This window comes from Antennarius striatus, chromosome 8, assembly GCF_040054535.1.
Source record: "Antennarius striatus isolate MH-2024 chromosome 8, ASM4005453v1, whole genome shotgun sequence".
NCBI lineage: Eukaryota > Metazoa > Chordata > Actinopteri > Lophiiformes > Antennariidae > Antennarius > Antennarius striatus.
This window is the reverse complement of record NC_090783.1, coordinates 3212323-3230444: the sequence shown is the minus strand read 5'-3', so window position 1 is coordinate 3230444 and position 18122 is coordinate 3212323. Positions and strand designations below refer to the sequence as shown.

Here is an 18122-nt window from a genome sequence, read left to right as displayed (position 1 = left end):
GATAAATAAACATATACAAAAATACAAATGATTACAGGAAATTGTTACTGATATTTGTACTGCCTTCCCTCATTTTAACAATAATTAAACTTATTAAAAATCTACTTACTGTGACTTTGGTGACTTACTGGAGATGTTTGTTATAGAAAACATAAAATTATAAATGTTTGACCGTTTGTAAAAAAAAACTTTTAAAAAAAACTTAGTTTACGTACAGTTTTCATATAATAAAGTATTTTGATAGGTATCATTTAGAATATAATATAGTTATAAAATAACTTTTCAAGTCCAATAAAGAAATAAACAAACGTTAGCTAACTAGCTTGTCCGTGGCATACAGTACTATACGTACAGTAATAGTGTTCTGCTATGTAGCCAGCTAGCAGTTTGCAAAATAATACTAATGCGACGCAAAGACCCGCCTTTCTCTATATCTGATTGGCTTAATGTTAGACATACGCCCTCACATCTAACCAATCGTCATAAGCATGTAGTATAATAAGCCAATCAGAGGCGGAGTTTTGTGTGCTCAGCCTTCACCATAGTAGGATTCGAAATATAAGCGGAAGCCTTTTCCATCTACTTTATTTGAAGCGTATATCAGGCAGAATGGCGGAAACGAAGCCAGTTTCAGTGCTTTTTACGAGTTTTACGAGACATTTGGCAGCAGAAAGCTCCCAGTTTGGATGACCAGTCGCTAACTGGCTAATGGAAACAGTTTAAATGTGAGTATTAAGTGTTATTGTGTGAGTATTTGTCATGTCAATCAACCATGAAACACGTGGCTGTTCTGTAAGGACTGCAGTTCCCCGACCAGAGTCAACACGTGTTTCACCAGCCTCAGAGAAGTGTGTTTTATCTTTTTAAAAACGTGACATTTAAATGTAATGAAGTTTTTCATGTGTCACGTCCCTTAACATTCTTAAACGTATTAGAATTAAACCTTGGAATTTCTTATATAGTAAAAACACAACTTATTTTTCCCTCTTTCTGGCAGGTGAAGTAGAAGCATGCTGGAGTTTTCCTCAGTGGTATGAGGAATCATGGCTTGGATTTCACTAGGTAGATAGAAGATGGACCGTAATGATAAAGAGAATTATGGGCTGCCTTTATGTTGTGGAGCGTCCTGTTAATTTTTTAATTTATGAAGTCAGACAAATTACATAAATGTCAGTGTTTTACAAAGAGGTTTATTTTTATTCATCTTGGGCTGTTTTGGGGTTTTTTTTCCCCCAAACAGGCAACTTCCTCCTGAGGTTGACGGTGGGGAATGTGAGCCTAGGGAGGGGGGTTTGGAGATGGATGGAGCTCTTGAAGATGGGTCACCACTCAGGTCAAAGTTGACTGCCGACAGGTGAGAATGAGTTCATATTTTGGGATGTGAAATAATTTGAGCGTGTGATGACAAAACAAAATAAAACTTTTCTGACACCTTCTATGAGAGCTACACGTAGCTCCTGATTCCATCTTTATTCTGAGGCTCGTGTTCCAGTCCTCGCTCTGCCTCTGATACTTCTCTATGTAATAATAATTTCTGTGCTGTTTCTTCAGCAGGTGAGGAAGAGACGACCGTACTCAAGAGCAGAGTGAACTGATCCATATCAATTCTGATGGGTGAGTCCGTGCTGCATGTTGGATTTGAATACGTCTCCGCCTGTGATGACAAGCTAAAATAAACTTTTCTGACACCTACTATGAGAGCAGGATGACTGCTCCTGATTCTAACTAGATTCTGAGGCTCCTACTGTAGGCTTGTTTAAAGGATTTATTTTTAATGTGAACTAAAACTGATCTGCTCTCAAACAGGCGGTTTTCCGACTTGACAGTTGTGTCTTGTGATGATCGAGTTTATTGGAAAGGTAAGTCTGTCTGCATGCCAGCAGCTTCACTCCGATTTGTTTTCAGTTTGTTCTCTTTTGATGAGTTTTTTGTCGTTTTCAGGTTTCCTGATGTCACAAAGGAGAAGAAAACTCTTCCTTCAAGCTACCGGAATGAGACAAGAATGAAGAGATCACAATTTTAATCAAAACTGAATCAAACTGTCAGGTTGTGTTTGAATAAATTACTTTTTGAACCGTCCTGTGAGCACTCTGTTGTAATATTATAGGAGACTGTTGGGACTTCTCCCCACTGATGATAAATACTTTCCATAACGTGAAGATTTTCTTGCATGAAATTTTTTTTAATTTTTTTTTAAATTTATGATCCAGTTGACCACAGAATTGCATGCCTGAAGCAAAAAGAATTTTAGATGTCAAACTTTATGAATATTTTGTCTGAATGCTGCTGCAACATGTGAATATACCAATTTGGGATCATTAAAGTGTATCTACTGTTCATCTAATATTCAGCTCCTGAGTCTCTTAATCAGATATGGTAAATCACTTGGTCTAAGCACTCTTAGGATATAAAATATTCTAAAGTAAATCACTTGGTCTAAGCACTCTTAGGATATAAAATATTCTAAAGTAAATCACTTGGTCTAAGCACTCTTAGGATATAAAATATTCTAAATGTATTTTAAACCTGAAAAGAACAGATTTAGGGAGTTCACACATAAAAACTTGACATTTATCTACCAAAAAAAAAAAATGGAATAGGAGCCAATGAAAACTCGGGATTACAGGTTAAAGATGAATTTCTAGTCCGTTTCCCATCTCACTCGGGTTCTCCAACACACAAACCGACATTTCCGCTCATCTGCATAGCAAATCACCCCCCCCGGCTTGTTTTCCATCTGGAGCGCGTCCTCATTTGCGTGTTTCCTGCTCCGGTGCGTGGAATATTTCCATACGGGTCCAAAAAGCACTCGTTTGACTGTCAAACCAGGCGGCGGGGCTGCTTTTCCCCGCCCTGCGCATCCCGCATCCAGTCGCTACCAGAGGGGAGCGCAGAGGAGCGCCGTCGTGAGACTCGGAACATCCTCCTCTTCCTCTCCTTCCTCCTGCCCTGGACCCGAAGCCGGTTTCTCCTACCGGGGGGGGAGTTAAATTCAAGCGATTCTCGGTTGTCATCATCGGTGCCTGCATCTCCCGTCCACCGGCCGCCCTCCACACCGATCCCCGGTCCTGTCCGGTAGGCCTGACGGTGAGTGCGCTTGTTTGTGTCGGCGCGCTTCCATCCATCCATCCATCCATCCATCCATCCATCCATCCATCCATCCGCACACATTCACGACGCGTTTGCGCTTTAACTGATGATCGAGGTGTTTTTAAGGTGCGGAATCGCTGTTAGATTATTGATAGGTTATAGATTGTTGATCAGAAGAGATTTAAATGTAAACACGTGACCAGCAGCTCGAAACGCGCCTGATGGTTGAGTGGAGCCCGATGCCTCTAACCCGTTTAGAGGCTATAATTAAATGATGAAGGCCTTTCCGTGGAACAGCTGGCACCGGCAGGATGGAGGCTGGTGGAGGAGAGCAGGCCGCAGACGGGATGGTGCTGCTGGTGGAGGTGGGGGCAGTTTCCATTGGGTGGGGTAGGGGGGTAAAGTGATCCATAGCCGCTCAGAACTCTCATCTGGGCCCTTTCTGCCTCTCCTGCTGCTGTAATGTGGCCCGTGGCAGGGTGGGGCAGAATTTACAAGAACAGAGGAGATGCAGCAAACAGTTGGAGATGTGAAGCTGAGCCTTTAAAATATACATGAGGTTTATTTTCCAGTAAAGATCATCCACACAGAAAAACAACAAATGATTTTGTTTGATGAAATTAACTTAAAACACCAGTGCAATGTATTAATCCACCGGTTAAAGTAGTCCCCATACAAATGGAGCATAAATGACTTCTGTGAAATTAAGTCTTTTTTTAACGTTTATGATCACTTTGTCGTAAATCATAGAATCACAGGCAGGGGATGGGAATTAGAAAGAAATTTAGAGATTAAAATGTTGTTGGTTTTAATATTTGATGAGACTTTCTGGCAAGTAAGAACATATTTTTGTCCTTCAAGTTACATTTCAGTGAAAACTTCCCACTTTATAGTTGATTCTGGTCTTTCAGTTAAAAGTTCTGTTCTCAAACACAATTACTGTTTTACTAGTTAAATTTAAATCTCACATGATGCTACTAACCAGCAAACTGATGACATTATGACGTCTGGTTTGGATCATAAATCTAGCAAATGAAATTAGTTTTTATTGATTACCATGAGGATGACAATGAAGTTCATTCTTTTCTCAAAGTAAAACTAAATCCGAAATTCAGCTGATGAAAACAGAATTTTAATTCGTTTATTCTCTATTTGAAAAAAACCTCTAGTCTCAATCTGTTGTGTGTTTCTCGTGTGTGTGTGTGTGTGTGTGTGTGTGACCTGCAGCATCATCATGGAGGAGTTAGACGTCCCACAGATGAGGAGAGAAGTGGAAAGCCTCCAGTATCAGCTGGCGATCAACAGAGAGAAATCCTCCATCACTGTTACCGAGTAAGTGCTGCACACACACACACACACACACACACACACACACACACACATCGCGTCTGTGCTGACAGGGTGTGTGTGTGTGTGTGTGTGTCTTTTGCAGGCTGGTGAAGTGGATTGAGGGTTGTGTTTGCGACGATCCATTCCTGAACCCGGAGCTGATGAGAGCCAACCCCTGGGTGGAGAAGGGCAAGTGTGTGATCCTCTAATGGTCGCACACACACACACACAATCACGGATGCATAGAAAACGCTGCATTCCCACACACACACACTGCACTAACTCCCTCATTTGCATCGTCTTGTTCTCTCTCACACACACACACACGCACATTAACGCTGTTATGTTTATTTATTTGGAGACTCCTGAATGCTTCTCATTTATGTCAAGACTTGTGTGTACGCGTGTGTTTGTATATGTGTGTGTGTGTGTGTGCATGTGTGTGTGTGTGTGTAGCACTAAGTAGCTTTCTACAGGTTTGTTTTGATGGACTGCAGAGGAATGTTCAACACCTTTTTATTGGCTCTTTACACTGTCAATCAAAATAAAGACTGTTTTGAATTTAACGGCTGGATGAGTGGATTTATTTCCACGCGGAGGGTAGTGGGGGGGGGGGGTCACAGCAGCTCTCGGATGTAGACGTTCCGTCGGACGGCGTTGGACATGCCTTCGTTGAAGCGGAACCACACGTCGCTGTTGCCGACCGCCGTTCCCATGGAAAGAACCGCACACTTCTCACCTATAAAAATTTAAAAAAAGAAATAGGAGAAACAATGGAGTGATTTACATATTTTAAGGTGCAAAAGAAAAAGGAGACCTCACAAAATTTTTTTAAAAAACAACAGAGGGTTTACATCCAGTTAGTGACCTCATGCCAAAATAATCCAATAATCCACTGATAGGAAAGTGATTGAAAATAATTTAAGTGATTATTCCAGCTAACAATTTACTTGATCAATCTCATGATTATGATTGGTCCATAAATTCATTGTCTGCTCTTCAAATAGCTTTTATCATCTAAACCCCAGAAAAAAAACAAAAAAACAAAAGCGATGGTGCGTTCAGATCCGACGCGGAGCGCACGGCGCCGGCAAATTCACAGAACTTGTGTGTTTGCGCGGCGATAATGTCAGAAATGGAGGAGCTGATAGTTGTGAGGAGAGGCGGAGCCGTCTTTACACACCTACCTACGATTGGTCGAAAAAGAAGGGGCGTGTCTGTTCTATTATCCATGTGTCTGACTTGATTCGATTGAAATGAACACACGTTTGTCAGAACTTTAACGATCAAAATGATTAATTTGACTTACGTTAATTTGAGGGATTCTGTTCTAGTTTTTTGAATCAGGATTTTTTTTTTTTTATTAAATAAGAATGTAGAAAACAACATTTTAAGATTAGAATGGATAAACATAATAAAGACCAAAACGTCAAGAGAAACTGATCGACCCTTTTTTGTTCCGAATGCTTTCACATCGCAAAGATGGTGAACCTCCAGGAAATCATGATCATTATGGTCTGTCGTCATGTCCTAAAAACAGCCGCCGCTCTGCGCTTCCACCCCGATTACCCCGTCGATCAATTTCATGAAAGCGGTGCTTTCGGGGGGTGGGGGGTGGGGTGATTTTAATGGATCCACTTTTAACCACAATGACGACAAAAGCTCTGAATCTGGGCCTGCGTGTCTAATTAAATCACATAGTACATTACAGTCCCTTCTGATCGCAGAAGGAATAATAGCGGAATCCTGTTTTGAGCAAAGGATGAATATTTCCCCTCACAGATGGAAAGCAGGAACTTTTCCGTCTGTTTCGGAGCTCCTTTGATCTGTTGTTAATGCAAATGTGAATTTTGGGATGTGGTAAAAACCTTCTTCATTCCCCTGAAACTACTTTTAGTGGCGCCGGCCACCACTAGAAGCATTACGTAACACACATCCCCTGTTTGGACCTGATGTGCCCTTCAGGCCTGTTTTCTCAAAGCGGGGGTAGGGGGTAGGGGGTGGGCTGGACGAGATGAAGTGATGTCACGCTACGGTACCCGTGTCTGAAGACGGCGTTGGCTTCTGAGGCCTGGGGACGACGGCTCGGCCGAAAAAATCCACCTCCGGCTGCAGAACAGAGAAGAAGAAGACGAGGTCAGTCAGTCAGTTTTTAAAAACCGTCGTTTGTATCGAGGTTAAAAACGGCGAAGGAATTTTTTTTGAATGAACACGCGCTCAGACATTTCTCATTAGCCTCATTTCAGATCATCCATGAGGGATTGTCACCCGGTGGCGTCTCATTATCCTCATTTCTAGCCTCTAGAGGCTCTTCCTCGTCATTACGGCACTACTGCTCTCTGGCGCCCCCTACAGATGTCACGTCTCACCCGCGTCTCCACGGCGGTCTGTTTGACGATGTTCTCCAGCCTCTGCTGGTGGTTCCTGGTCGGCTGAGGAGCGGCGCTCTTCTTCTTCTCCTCCTCCTCTTTCTGCGTGGCGGAGAACATGGCACGTGACAAACGAGCAAACGATCGATCGTCCGGACGACGTTGGACGAGTCTCACCGTCGTTGGGTTTCTTTGTCGCATCAGCCGCTCGGCTCTCCTCATCTTCTCCTGCTCCATCTCTCTGCTGATGGTTTGCTTGGCCTGGTAGGTCAGCTGACGGTGCGGCGGCAGGCCCGGATACCTCACCACGTCCTCAACACGCCTGCAAACACACACACACACACACACACACACACACCAGATTAAGAGCTGTACACAGAGTTTGAACACAAACACACACGCAGAGGTGAACAAACCAAATAACAGGAAGCTGCTCCGCTTCATGTTTTCCCTGAATTGGTTATTCTTTAAATCCGTAATCCTCTTTCCATACCCATCTCTCTCACACACACACACACACACACACACACACACACACACACACACACACACACACACACACACACACACACACACACACACACACGACGTGCCGGTAAATACTTTCAATTACGCTGCATTTAGATGCATCAGGCCCTCTGCATCTGTGAGCGCCTTACTTCATGTTAGCGCCATAAAATATCAACAGCGGTTTAATCAGAAGCTGTAGATGAAGCTGCATCACTTTACAGACTCTCTATCCTGATGCAAATATTAATCCAGATGAAATATTTACGGTATCAGTTCAGACATTAGAGCCGAGAGCCCAGAGAGATACAAGCATCTGATCTGAATCTATTATTCATGTATCCTACATGATGTCAACGGTGCTTTAAATACTGTTTAGGGTTTGAATTCACTAGTTTGCGAGCCCACAAGTGCACAACGACATCTTCAGATTAGTGAACAAACAGGAAGGACAAACAAAATAAAAGCAGCATCAGCCTCCACGTAAACGCCGTCAAGGCTTCGCTGTGAGACGAGGATCATCATCGTTGTCGTCGTGAGCTAACACGGGCCAACTGTGGCAAAAGCATTCAAAGAAACACCACAGAAACATCCACGATTGATAGAACCAAAGCGAAATAATAATCAGTGATCAACAAACAATCACTTTGTGTATATCGCGCAAGCTTTCCATTTCTGAAATATGCATATAATTAATGAAAAGTTTATTCTAGTTGTGTTTCTGACATTCAAGTTCAGTTGTTAAAAGTTATAATTCCATACATTCGGCATTAAAACAAAGATATTATAAAACCAGTGAATAAATAACGACATCACAGAAGCAGAACTCTCACATGTGGAGAGAGGGCGATGCGTTCAGGTGCCTGGGAAAAATCAGCTCCATCAATCCCAGTAGAAATATTCCTGAAAATCAAAGGAGCGTCTGCGTCGACCAATCAACACAGCGCTGAAACGAGAGCAGTCCAATCAAATGCGCCTGCAGGGAACGTTAAATGTTTACATCCAGGGAGGCTCTTTGCTGCGTGGGGCATCAGAGGGTGGTGTTGTGATGCGCCAGAGAGGGCAGGTAGAGGAAGGTGTAGATGAGCAGCAGCAGCAGCAGCGCCCCCACCAGAGGCAGACACCAGTCGTTGGTCACCAGCACCTGGTCGCAGCGAGCCTGCAGGAAGGAGCCCCCCCGGGCGGGTCGCTCCTCCGCGTCGTGGCCCCGCATGGCTGGTTATCCCATTGTACCGACGCGGGACGCCCCGACAAACAAAAGTCGGAAAATGTAAAAAAAATTCAAAGAAAACCTGAATTTACGACCGAATATTTTCAGCTCTGTTCAAAAATCTGCTGGTTTCATCCTCTTCCATCTGTTCCTCCGTCCAGCTGAACCCCGCCAGTCAGACTTTTAACTTGCTACTCTGCTACCAGCGCACGCACACATACACACACATACACACACACACACACACACACACATCAGGTGTTAAGGGGATTAGTCTTTAAGCCTCCATGCGGAGCGTCACAGTGCAGACAGGAGCAGTGACCTTCAACACCCCAGAACCACTATCTGTTCAGCAGGGAGCCACCTGTAACGACACTATCGTGTGTGTGTGTGTGTGTGTGTGTGTGTGTGTGTGTGTGTGTGTACTCACGGCTCCAGTACGTATATGTACTGCCCCTCCGGCGTGCGGTCCTGCCTGTAGGACAGGTTGTACGCCAGCATGGTGTCGATCAGCTCGCGCATCTGCTGCTTCTCCCTGGTGCTGAACAGCTGCGGATTCACCTGAAGAGGAAACGGACGAACGTCTGACTGACATTAAACGCATCGCATCGCATCATCGAAAGGCGTTCGTGTCCATTGGACGTCATCCTCTACAAAACGGGTGAATGTATGTACGCACAGGCCGCAGTTTGGGACAGATTATGTCGAGCAGCAGGGTGAGCATGTCCAGGTTCAGGCTGAGCTGGCTGATCCTCGTCCTGATGCATGCTGGGATGTCGGCCAACATGGTGGACAGAGCGTTCCTGCTGCTGAGGAGCCGGGAGGAGGCCTGGAGATGAGATAATAAAGAATGACCATCTACTCCAATGGATTGCCATACAGGAGGGGGGTGGGGTTTGTGGTTCTGGGGTACCTCATGCTGACTGTGGGGGTAGCTGATGCGGGGAACGTTGGTGTGGGCGAACAGGAAGTGGAAGGTGACAGACAAGTAGGGCAGGTATCTCATCAGGGAGAAGTTCTGACGGTGCAGAATGACCTGGTTGAGTCTGTCTGAGAAGGAGAACCAGTCCAGGGCCTCGCAGACGCTCTGCAGGTGGGGGTCCCTCACCCGCATGGACAGGTAGTTATCATACAGGCCCTGACGAGAGGAGAGGTTCTTATCAGATCCAGGATGTTGTCAGTGTTTCCTCCACAGGCGTGTTCAGTACCTGAGAAACCTTCTCATACTCTCCACTAGAGGTCGCCAACAGCAGAATGTGCTGAAACCTCTGCGCTCCTGAACCGGAGGCCTCTTCAAACCCGGCGCCGATTCGCTTCCTGAAATGGACGAAATCCAGGAAGTAGAGATCGGATCAGTACGTCACATTTAACATGACAGATAATTCACATTCCTTCCTGATTGCAAAGTTCCACAAAAAACAACAACAATTATTTTAACGAAACTTGAAATTCAGCTGTAAGTTCACAACCGACATACTAAAAAACCACGCCGTACCGTTTTACGCGCGGCAGCTGGAAGATCTCCTGCCACAGGTTGAACAAGCCTTTGTTCTGGTCCTTCTGCCCCACAGAAACACACTGGATGGTCCTGCTGTCCACCTGCTTGTGGCCGCGACCGTGAAGGAACTGTGCGGACGAAAACGCATGCTGCGCTGTAAATATACTGACTTAAACCCCAACAGGCGGCGTATCTCCACGCCGCCGCCGCCCACCTGCAGCGTGTTGATGCACGCCCGGATGTCGTTGTCGGTCTTCTCGCACAGCGACATCAGAGCGCCGGTGTCTGTTTTCATCCCCTGCTGGAGGGAAATCTACAAAGACAAACCCGGATGTAAGTTCGGATTGATTGGACGTGCGATTGGTTGTGTATTTCTGCGACTGCGTTCACCTCAGCCAATCTCTGCGTGAGGCGGGAGGGCTGAGTCTGGGGGAAGGTCAGGAGGAAGGCCTGCTGCCTGAGAGGACGGAGAGCCGGAACATACCTGGAAGGAGCGGGAGATAACAAGACGAAGAAGACAGAAGTTGGAGGCTAAAAAAATGCACATTTGGTAAAAAAACATTTAGAACAAGGCAGTCAGACTGCAACATCCCGCGACACCTCTGAAATCAAAATTTTATCCTAACCTACACATTTTTGTGCCTCTGGCTTCCTGAAAATGTTGCTTTTTGTTTTGTGATTATATCTCATCAGGTTTCAGGGATGTGTACCTAAAAGGGTATAAAAGTGAAAATTTGACCTTGACCTAGTTTTTCAAGGTCAAGGTTGTGATCCCATTTTCATCCCCTTGTCTCCCTGAATATAACGCCTTTTGTTTTAGTCTTTCTATCTTATCCAGTTCCTGAGATATGTGCAAAAAAAAATGTATAAAAGTCTAAATTTGACCTTGACCTGGTATTCTCAAGGTCAAGGTCAATACATCACCGCTTCGAAAAGGGATGTAAAAACCTGGCGTGTCTCACAGGTCATTGCAGATGCAGATGATTGGTCGGAGTAGGATGGATTCCTTCTTTTTCTTCTTCCTGTTGGCGGTATCCGTACCGGCCTCGCCACCGTGACCGTCCTTCCTGTTCAGCGTCGCTAACAGAATGTTGATCGCAGCCTATAGAAGACGACGGATAAGAAAACATTCTGAAGAACTAAAGGGCGATTTGGGTGATTTATTTATTTACTAAACGCCTCTCGTCGTACCGCCGGCGCTCCGTCGATCTCGTCGATAACGAGGCAGTTCGGCCTCTCGTCGGATCCCAACACGGACTTCATCTGCGTCGCCGTGTCGATGCGTCTCTGGAAGACTTCGGCGCTACGATCGTCACTGCGGAAAGATTGTCGTTCATGGAAGTAGGGCTGCAGGAATCCTGATTTACACGGGATTTTTTATTTGCATCAACTAACCTGGCATTGATTTCCACCACGTTGTACCCAGCATGCTTTGCTATGATATGAGCGAGGGTGGTCTTTCCCAAACCTGGCGGCCCAGACAACAACGCCACCTACAAAAAGTCCCGACATAAATTTTTTTTAAAAGGTTTTGAACTGAAATGTGCCGTCATAAGGTGACGGTGTGTTCACCTTGAATTTGGGGCGTTTGTGCTGGTCCAGCTCCGCCTCCAGCAGCTCCTCCGTCATCTCGATCTTGCTCTTAAAGCGGTTTGGATTCTGATTGCTCTGATTGGGTTTGAAAGAGTTCTGGTTGGGAGCCTGTCTGTCAAACCGGACCAGGCGGGTCTTCCTCTCTCTTCCGAACACGACCGTGTCCCAAAGTTTCAACCACTTGAGCAAACAGCGGTTGGTAAACTACAGGAACAAACAACCTGGTATCACTGCAATGCTGCTAGTAGCCATCGTGCTCTTGTGTCGACACGGCTTACGTCATCGCTGAGAAGTTCTGTGTAGTGTCGCGGCGAGAATCTGTCCACCCAGAGCCGAGATTCTCGTCCCTCTGTGTCCTCTGGAGCGTTATTCTCTTTATCTTCTATGTTTTCAGGCTCCACAAACACATCATTCACGTTTCTGGAGTGTAAAGTTGTCACAGTCAAAGTGCAAATTGTAAAAAAAAAGTTCTGCATTTGATCAGATTGTTTGATTCTTGAGAGAGACGGGTGAGGAGTTACCGGTCCAGCAGCTCCGTCAGACGCTGAGATTCTTCCAGAAGCTGACGGTGACGCTGCATCGCGTCAAAGAAAGAGAGAAACACTGGCTCAATTTAAGAATGTAAAATTTCTACATATACAAATAGTTCTTTTAAAACAATTTTATCAGTCTCCATACTTGACTAGTAACAAAAATGTTTGAAATTAAATAAATCATCTGACCAACATATGATTATGTGGTGGCAACCAGTAAACTAATCTGTCTCTCACCCTCTCTGCTGCTTCTTCTCTCAACACACTTACTGGCAATGCCAGCAGTCCCAGTGTACCCTGGGAGTTGGGTACAATTCTGGTGTCCACTACCTGGTGAAAATAATACAAATACAAAGAAATACAGAAATCAGCTTTGCAGGAATTGAACATCAGACCTTAACATGTGATGACCGACGTATAGGAAACATTCCACATCACAACCTTCGTCCCAGTGTCTTCTGTTTGTCGGAGGTAGACGCGATTCCCTGACGAGTCGGTCACGCTGATGTACTCTCCCTCTAAAGGGGGCCGTCTGAGCGCGTGAAGCGATGCTGTCACCTCTCTGGAAGGTCGTGTGGGCGTCTCTGGAATCGCCGCAAAGCCACTGATGTCCAGCACAGCCGGGGCTGACCTAAAACACACAGCATGTACACTCTTCAAGTTGTAATAAGTGAAAAACTACAGAAAAAGTCCTTTAATTTCAAAAATGCTGATTATATCCAAGACGTTCAGGAATAAAATTCAGGTAAATGGAATTTTAAAAAGTGGTTCAAATATCAGAGAGATCTTGATCCTCAGATCTCCTACCTGAGAGCGTGAGAAGGTTCGTACTGCTCTGGAGAGGACGGCGGTGTGATGTCATCATTCCGCACCGGGGCTGTGTTCTGCTGGTCCTGCTGGGAATCAAACAGTCGCTTGGCCACCCCTGCATCCTGCTTCAGCCGCTTCGCCTTTGGGGCTGCAAGGATGGAGTCGGGTTAGATGGAAATTTATAACACCAGGGAGAAAAACAGGAGTGAACTCACTGATGGGCTGATCCTCCAGCAGGTGCTCAATGTCAGAAATGTCCTCTCCTGCGACACGTCTCTGACGTTTGCCTGGTTTTGGAGAGTCTAATACGTTCACATATAATTAGTGTTCGAGAGATTAGACTGTTACACAATCAAATAAACATTCTGAATTATTAATTAACACAAACAGTATATTTAAATTATTATTCAATTATTGTTTGTTTATTGTTTAAGTTCACAATGTTTATGTTTAAACTATTATGTTTGCAATCATACACGCTTCATACCAACACACATAATGCTGCCACAATATGAAGGGTCATGATATCTTTATTTATTACACCATTGCACATAGCTTTTTATATTATACATATCAGTTTATTGTGTATTTTAGTGTCAGTGTTGGTTGATGCACTCTGCATTTCTTTTTTTGTGCACCAATCCTGCTTCAGTGCCTTCAATCGCGCTTTGGGGACTAATAAAGTTTTTTTTAATTGAATTGAACTAAAGTACTGTCTGACATTTGTTGAGCCTAATTCGTCGGGTCATGAGTATTTCCCATTCAGGAGGATGTTAGTTGTTCGTGGGAGTGGGTATAACCGCTAACAAATAAATAAAGTAAATGAAGTCAGTTAAGCTAGCTCGTCCTCACCGGGTTCCATCTGAGCCAACACCTCCAGCTCATCCGCGAACTGCTCCTCAAAGTCATCCTGAATCCCGAACAGCTCGTCGTATTCGTCCATACCGGTTCGGACCGGTCCACGTCACGACCCGACACCAACGAATTTACCCACACGCAATGAAAACAAAAGCTAAATCCTTCTCTCGTTGATAGTCCCCGCTCGTAGCTTCGGTAGCCGCTGACAAATAATATTTCCCGGCAATTTTTTTGTTGTTATGTTTCACTTCCGGGTAACGCCAATCGTCAGCCCCGCTGATTGGTTATCTAATTTTACTGACCTCCCATCATGCACCGTGGCGGGAAACTAAAAATAAACACTTCTCATATTAACGCAGAAATAATGTACCTGAAAGAAAAGCAAAATTAAAATCTCTTCATCTCATCAGGACTTTTATTGATGATTATCAAGACTTTAGTATTAAATAAAATCTTCCAAAGGAATAATACATGAGCACCAAACTGTTCTCCTCCCTCTAAAATAATTTCTTTCTGTGTTCTTTTTGGAATGTTTGCGGCCACATGCAAATATAATACTTGTACATACATCTCAGGCTTATGTTATATCAGAGTATAAATGATTTGGAATTTTAAAAAACATGATACAAATTTTCAGGAAATTAAATTTCAAGTCAGAATTGATCTTCAATGGAATCATGACCGCCGGAATTGAACCATTACTCAATATGACATCCATCCTGATATCAGGAACTGGGTCTGACTCTGAGAATGGTGATGTTGCCCTGAATACTTTTGTTGGCAGTGAAAAAAACATTCATTCATTCATTCATTCATTCATTCATTCATTCATTCATTCATTCATTCATTCATTCGTTCATTCGTTCATTCGTTCATTCGTTCGTTCGTTTGTTTGGAGTTGTTCGCGCGACCATTATGCTTGAAAACTGTATGCACATATAAAAAGATCAAAGGATATGGGTTCTGCTATCAATAATTATCTAACAATTGCGGGACCTGGGTTAATCTGATCTGCTCTCCTGTGATCTCACCCCGCGCTTTGATCTAATCTGTTTTGATCTTGTACGTATATATACAAGTAAAATTATATATACACATGGCACCAATAGCATCAGGGCCAAAAATAAAAAGCAAAAAATGTTTAGAGGGACTTTTCAAGGAGCCTTTCTGTCTATTTTATACAGCATCGGTAGAAAACCCCTTCAAATATGGGATGAAAAGGTGAGCAAGCTATTCACAATGAAAAGTTTTCTGACTTCCTTACCTGTAGCTGTGCTAATGCTAGCCACTGCCACCGAGGTGTTGCTTGGACCAAACAATAAACAATGATATTAATAGTTTTTATATTTCTTGTGTACTGCTGCCAGCAAAACAAAAAACAAAATTTTCATACAAACAATAAGAAAATATGTAATATTTTACTTTAAATCAACATTATTTGTGTTGACAGGTGCAGAACGGTCAAATTGGGAGAATCACCGACAACGACATCCGCTCGCAGGTGTTAGAGGTCGAAGGGGTGAACGTCAGGTGAGCGTGTGTGTGTGTCGATCTTGTTTTGTGTGTAAGATTAACTCACAAACTGATCATTCTAACCCTTAATGTCTTTTAATCCCGACAGCACTACATACATAAATTGCCCAGCAGACCCAAAGAAGACGTTGGGTGTTAAGCTTCCAATTATGGTCTTGATAATCAAGAACCTGAACAAGGACTTCTCATTTGAATTCCAGGTAAGGCAGACACAAGAGGAAACAGAACATTCCGTACGTTTTGAATGGTCACTCAGGCTGTTGTTCCACTTTCAGGTGCTGGATGACAACAATGTTCGCCGGCGGTTTAGGGCAAGTACCTACCGAAGCAGGAGTTGGGTGGATCCGTTCATCTGCACCATGCCCCTGAGGTTGGACGATGGCTGGAACAGGCTCCAACTCAACTTATCGGAATATACTAGGAAAGTCTATGGTACCAATTATGTTGAGATGCTGCGTATACAGGTGAGCGCACCGAGACAAAAAGATGTGATGTAGTTGCTGTTAGAATTTTCTATGGAAACACTGCAGTGTGAATGAACCCTATGTCTATTTTCCCCTCAGATCCACGCCAACTGTCGCATTAGGAGAGTCTATTTCACAGACAGGCTGTACTCTGAGGATGAGCTCCCAGCAGAGTTTAAACTCTTCTGGCCCATGCCGCCGCAGAAAGCTAAGGTAAAACACCTCCACACAGTCATATATTTACACAATCGTACACAACAAGACACTTGTCTGACACTCATTTGTATTTTTTTATTGCAGCGGTTGCCAAGCTGCAAGGTTACTCCATCCCACCCTCCAGAGTTGGCGTAGAGTTTTTTGTTTGTCTCTTTTTCTTTGCAAGATTTCTTTTGAATGAGCATGTGACAAGTAATTATGTTTTAAGAACTTTATTTTTAGTTAATGTCCATGGCGCAGTGGGTAACGCTGTCGCCTCATGGAAAGAAGGTTCCAGGTTTGAGTCCTTTCTGTGCAGAGTTCTTTCCATGTCCGAGTGGATTCTCTCCTGGTTCTCCGGCTTCCTCCCACCGCTAAAAATATGCAGCTTAGCTGAATTCAATTCAGCTAAGCTGCAATGATGGTAAGATGAAGCCCCATGAAGCATTGATACATTCAGTCAGCTGTAACTGCGCATGCGCCAACACCTCAATAGGAATCACTTACTCTGTAGTGCCATCAAGAGGTCAGTAACATGTACTACAATCTAGTTTCCACCTACAAAACTACTGATAGGCCCACAGTACTAGAAACATGAATGCACTTTTGTTACTTGTAATTAAATAAAAAGAAATTAAAAACTCAATCATTTTCATTGGTTTTTATTTTTTTAAAAAAAGGATATATAAACACCTGAATGAAGCAGAGCTAACTAGTTAGCCAAATGCTAGCTGACTTCAACAGCTTGTGAGGCACTTTCAGTGTATAGTTCTGAGCCAGGTCATTACCACACACGGCTACCTTGAACTGAACACGAAGTCTGTCAACCACTCCCGTTGTTACGTAAGACAGTGGATCGTGCTTGTTTGTCTTTTGTGCTGTCTGGCACAAAATTCCATTTATCTATTGATGCAGGAAGCGTTTGTTTTCCAGATTGAGTAGTTGGTAGGGTTAGGGAGAACCACTATGTATATGTAGAGACCTGAAAAAATGTATTATTCACAATTGAACCCCTTTAAGACTTATAGGACCATGTCTGATTTCACCGGAAGGTGAAGCACAACACAAGGTAAATGTGTGTATTTTCACAAAGTATAAGTTAACAATGTTTGATCACGTTCAGAATATAAGTAAATAATTAAATATGTGTATATTATACATAATTTTTGGTTAATGTGGTTTGCAAATAATGTGGTTTGACAAACTAAACTAAGTCTAGACTTTGCAGATCTACCTCTTAACTGAACCTTAAATAAGATTGTTTTTTCAATCAAAATCATATCAAATCTTCCTGATTGGCTTTTATAGAACTTGACAGGACGGCGGGACACGCGGGAGTGATCTGGATCAAGGGGTGAGTGGCCGGGACCTCCTCTTCCGTCTTTACTGTAAAACAGCCATTAGTGTGATCACGTGACCTACCCCGACTTCTAAAAAAAAACAATTAAACAGAAGATCAATGAATTATACAAATAAAAAAATAAATATACCCATTAGATTAAAAAAAAATACTGATTTTGCTGAAATTTTAAAAAAAGCTTGATAAATAAAACTAGAAATCACAAATATGTTTTTATTATTATTTAAAAATGGAAAAAATCGTGAAAACAAAATAAAGGATTATAGCATCACATATTTTCATTGCTTTCACTGCTATCATGCATCATATTACATATAGAGTCATGTACACCATAAAGAGCTGCAGTTTAAGGCCTTATTTGGATAGTGAAGCACTAAACCAGATACTTCCTCAACCTCGAGCAGGCCAGTGTAAACGACTCGAAATCTGGACTGATCCGCTTTATGAGACACAGAAATGCACAATAAGTGAACATGAACATGAACATGAACACACACAATGTCTTTTCATGTATTATTTCATGTACTATCATTATACACTATACAGTTTTAATACTTCTAAATGTAAAGGAATTTTTAATAATCCTGTTTGTTTGGGGTTTTTTCCCTGGAACTTTTCCTTTGTGCAAACAGAACCTTTTCTCTTTTCAGGCTCTTACATTGTGTTCTGCGTGTGAGATTGATGATAATGTGTGTGACGTCAGGGGGACTCTATCGTCGCCATCTGCTCCTTATAGCGGACAAACACCCGCCAGAACCCGGTTGGTGCGTTTG

At 43.3% G+C, this 18122-nt stretch overlaps 3 protein-coding genes, 1 long non-coding RNA gene and 2 other non-coding genes across 10 annotated transcripts; 5 read left to right on the top strand and 1 right to left on the bottom strand.

Annotated features, from left to right (window-relative positions):
* The first annotated feature begins 592 nt into the window (after positions 1-592).
* Positions 593-2421, top strand: LOC137600515 (uncharacterized). 4 transcript variants are annotated; one of them, XR_011036949.1, is made up of 6 exons: positions 593-725; positions 998-1062; positions 1241-1354; positions 1555-1614; positions 1807-1859; positions 1942-2421. It is a non-coding gene; the product is annotated as an uncharacterized lncRNA (long non-coding RNA). The 4 variants fall into 4 exon arrangements; XR_011036950.1 differs by having other exon boundaries at positions 1552-1614; XR_011036947.1 differs by having other exon boundaries at positions 998-1354.
* LOC137600867 (small nucleolar RNA SNORD60) lies at positions 1394-1483 on the top strand. Its single transcript, XR_011036996.1, has one exon. It is a non-coding gene; the product is annotated as a small nucleolar RNA SNORD60 (small nucleolar RNA).
* On the top strand, positions 1652-1741 carry LOC137600868 (small nucleolar RNA SNORD60). The gene has a single exon (XR_011036997.1). It is a non-coding gene; the product is annotated as a small nucleolar RNA SNORD60 (small nucleolar RNA).
* A 344-nt stretch (positions 2422-2765) lies between the features above and the next one.
* On the top strand, positions 2766-4927 carry gng13a (guanine nucleotide binding protein (G protein), gamma 13a). The gene is made up of 3 exons (XM_068321666.1): positions 2766-3087; positions 4318-4422; positions 4523-4927. The coding sequence occupies exons 2-3, from the start codon at positions 4325-4327 to the stop codon at positions 4626-4628; spliced, it is 204 nt and encodes a 67-aa protein (XP_068177767.1). The 5' UTR covers positions 2766-3087; positions 4318-4324; the 3' UTR covers positions 4629-4927.
* Positions 4928-5016: 89 nt separating this feature from the next.
* chtf18 (CTF18, chromosome transmission fidelity factor 18 homolog (S. cerevisiae)) lies at positions 5017-13988 on the bottom strand. 2 transcript variants are annotated; one of them, XM_068321665.1, is made up of 22 exons: positions 13792-13988; positions 13155-13241; positions 12937-13087; positions 12571-12760; positions 12367-12459; positions 12118-12170; positions 11875-12016; positions 11576-11800; positions 11399-11496; positions 11195-11318; positions 10966-11105; positions 10394-10487; positions 10218-10316; positions 10001-10131; positions 9714-9822; positions 9419-9643; positions 9185-9334; positions 8936-9066; positions 6966-7110; positions 6789-6890; positions 6459-6528; positions 5017-5158 (listed from the first exon to the last, which is right to left on the bottom strand). In XM_068321665.1, the coding sequence occupies exons 1-22, from the start codon at positions 13880-13882 to the stop codon at positions 5037-5039; spliced, it is 2772 nt and encodes a 923-aa protein (XP_068177766.1). In that variant the 5' UTR covers positions 13883-13988; the 3' UTR covers positions 5017-5036. The 2 variants fall into 2 exon arrangements, with proteins under 2 accessions (XP_068177766.1, XP_068177765.1); XM_068321664.1 differs by having other exon boundaries at positions 6789-7110.
* A 946-nt stretch (positions 13989-14934) lies between these two features.
* On the top strand, positions 14935-16145 carry LOC137599881 (cilia- and flagella-associated protein 20-like). Its single transcript, XM_068321094.1, has 6 exons — positions 14935-15018; positions 15248-15327; positions 15419-15530; positions 15606-15794; positions 15894-16007; positions 16095-16145. Exons 1-6 carry the CDS (start codon positions 14935-14937, stop codon positions 16143-16145), a joined length of 630 nt encoding a protein of 209 aa, XP_068177195.1.
* Positions 16146-18122: the final 1977 nt, after the last annotated feature.